Raw genomic sequence first — 1,702 nt, 5'->3', positions numbered from 1 at the left:
AGATTTTAAAACAACAATTAAGTGGATTATGGGAACAGGAAAACCATCTTACTTTGGTTCCAGGATATACTGGTAATATAGCTAAGGTAATCTATATTTAAGCTTATAAATTAAACATTAAAAATTAGAAATAATATATTACTTTACATTTATAAATGAATTTTTCAGGTCTCTAGGCAGAATAATTTGGCACTGTTCTAATGTCTAAAGTAAGTTTAATATTTGCAAATGCTTCAGGTCCTCTGGGTATGACTGTGACCTTGGCAGCAAGCACAGGAATTAGCCATTGAACATGTCTCATGTACAGCCACTGAAATGCTTTGCTAGACGGTATTTATAGAGGGTTTTAATTGAGAAAAATATTTGAAAAAATATTCAGAATCTGATAAGGACAGCATCAGAAAACAAGATGAGGAACTCGGGAAACTAGGAATAAGGAACACAATTAAGTGGTGTTGGGGTTAATTTTTACTTTTGCTAATGTTATGCTTTTGAGAAGATAACTGTTTAAATCACAGAGTGAATTTGATGTTGGTCTTTGTTCATTTGTCTCTTAAAGGAAAAAGTACAAATTGCTAGTTTGAATTTTAATATTTAAACTCCAGAAATCATTGGTAGCTAGGCTGGGCGCAGTGGCTCATGCCTGTAATCCCAGCACTTTGAGAGGCCGAAATAGGCAGATCACCTGAGGTCAGGCGTTTAAGACCAGCCTGGTTAATGAAACCCCGTTTCTACTAAAAATACAAAAAATTAGCCAGGTATGGTGACACAAGCCTGTAATCCCCGCCACTTGGGGACTGAGGCAGAGGTTGCCTGGCTCACTGCACCCAGGAGGCAGAGGTTGCAGTAAGCTGAGATCACGCCATTGCACTCCAACTTGGGGAACAAGAACAAAACTCTGAAAAAAAAAAAAAAAAAAAAGCATTGGTAGCTAAAAAATAATTGAAGAAAAAACTGTTGTTAAGAAATACTTTCACTCTATTACTGGGCATACTGCTATCATAAATGGGCATTAGCCAGGAATATAAAAAGCATTCTTTGGTTTTAAATATATACATATTTCTAAATAAGAGGATTTATGCCATGGACTTAGTTATACAATTTTTCTTGGAAATGAAACAACTACTTAGAATTCAGGGAGGAAAAAATACAATTCTAAGGGAAGCAGAGGCTTGGACAAACCTAGCTGTCCTTGAGGGACAATCTGACTTCTACTCTAAGATCGTAAGTTCAAATCTTACAGGAGACAGATGCTTTCAGGGAAAGAATCTAGCTGAGGAAAGAAAAGCAAATGGGAGTGATACCAACAGTGACCAACCAGAAGCTTATCTCCTTTCAAAGTGGCAGCCACAGAGGAGCTCTGGCCATTGCTATCGGAGACCATGGGCCCCAGAAAAAAAAAAAACAAACAAAAAAATTTCTCGGATAGCTTCAGAAAAAGAAACAAAATGATATATCAAGCAAGTTTGTTACCACAGTGTGGGATTTTACTTTATAGAATTCTTAATGATGAAAATCTTATAAACAAATCAATTTCCTACAAGGTTTTTGTTGTTGTTTTAGGTTTTTAGAGCATACATGACATATTACCTTGCTCTAAATGGGTGTTACATTCTGTATAGAAGAACTGAAAAATGATTGTTCCTTATGACTGAAATTTGCTTTCAATTGAATTTTTTTTTTTTTTTTTTTTTTTTTTTTT

General features: G+C 35.1%; 1 protein-coding gene across 1 annotated transcript in view; it reads left to right on the top strand.

Moving 5' to 3' along the window:
* Positions 1 to 1,702, top strand: part of KATNBL1 (katanin regulatory subunit B1 like 1) — a 58,667-nt gene that overhangs the window by 55,462 nt on the left and 1,503 nt on the right. Inside the window, exon 10 of the mRNA XM_037742365.1 lies at positions 3 to 86. Within this exon, the coding sequence (XP_037598293.1) occupies positions 3 to 86 (84 nt within the window). The remainder of the gene's footprint in view (positions 1 to 2; positions 87 to 1,702) is intronic.

The sequence above is a fragment of the Cebus imitator genome, unplaced genomic scaffold, assembly GCF_001604975.1.
Source record: "Cebus imitator isolate Cc_AM_T3 unplaced genomic scaffold, Cebus_imitator-1.0 Scaffold119, whole genome shotgun sequence".
Taxonomy (NCBI): Eukaryota; Metazoa; Chordata; class Mammalia; order Primates; family Cebidae; genus Cebus; species Cebus imitator.
This window is presented reverse-complemented; position numbering and strand designations above follow the sequence as displayed.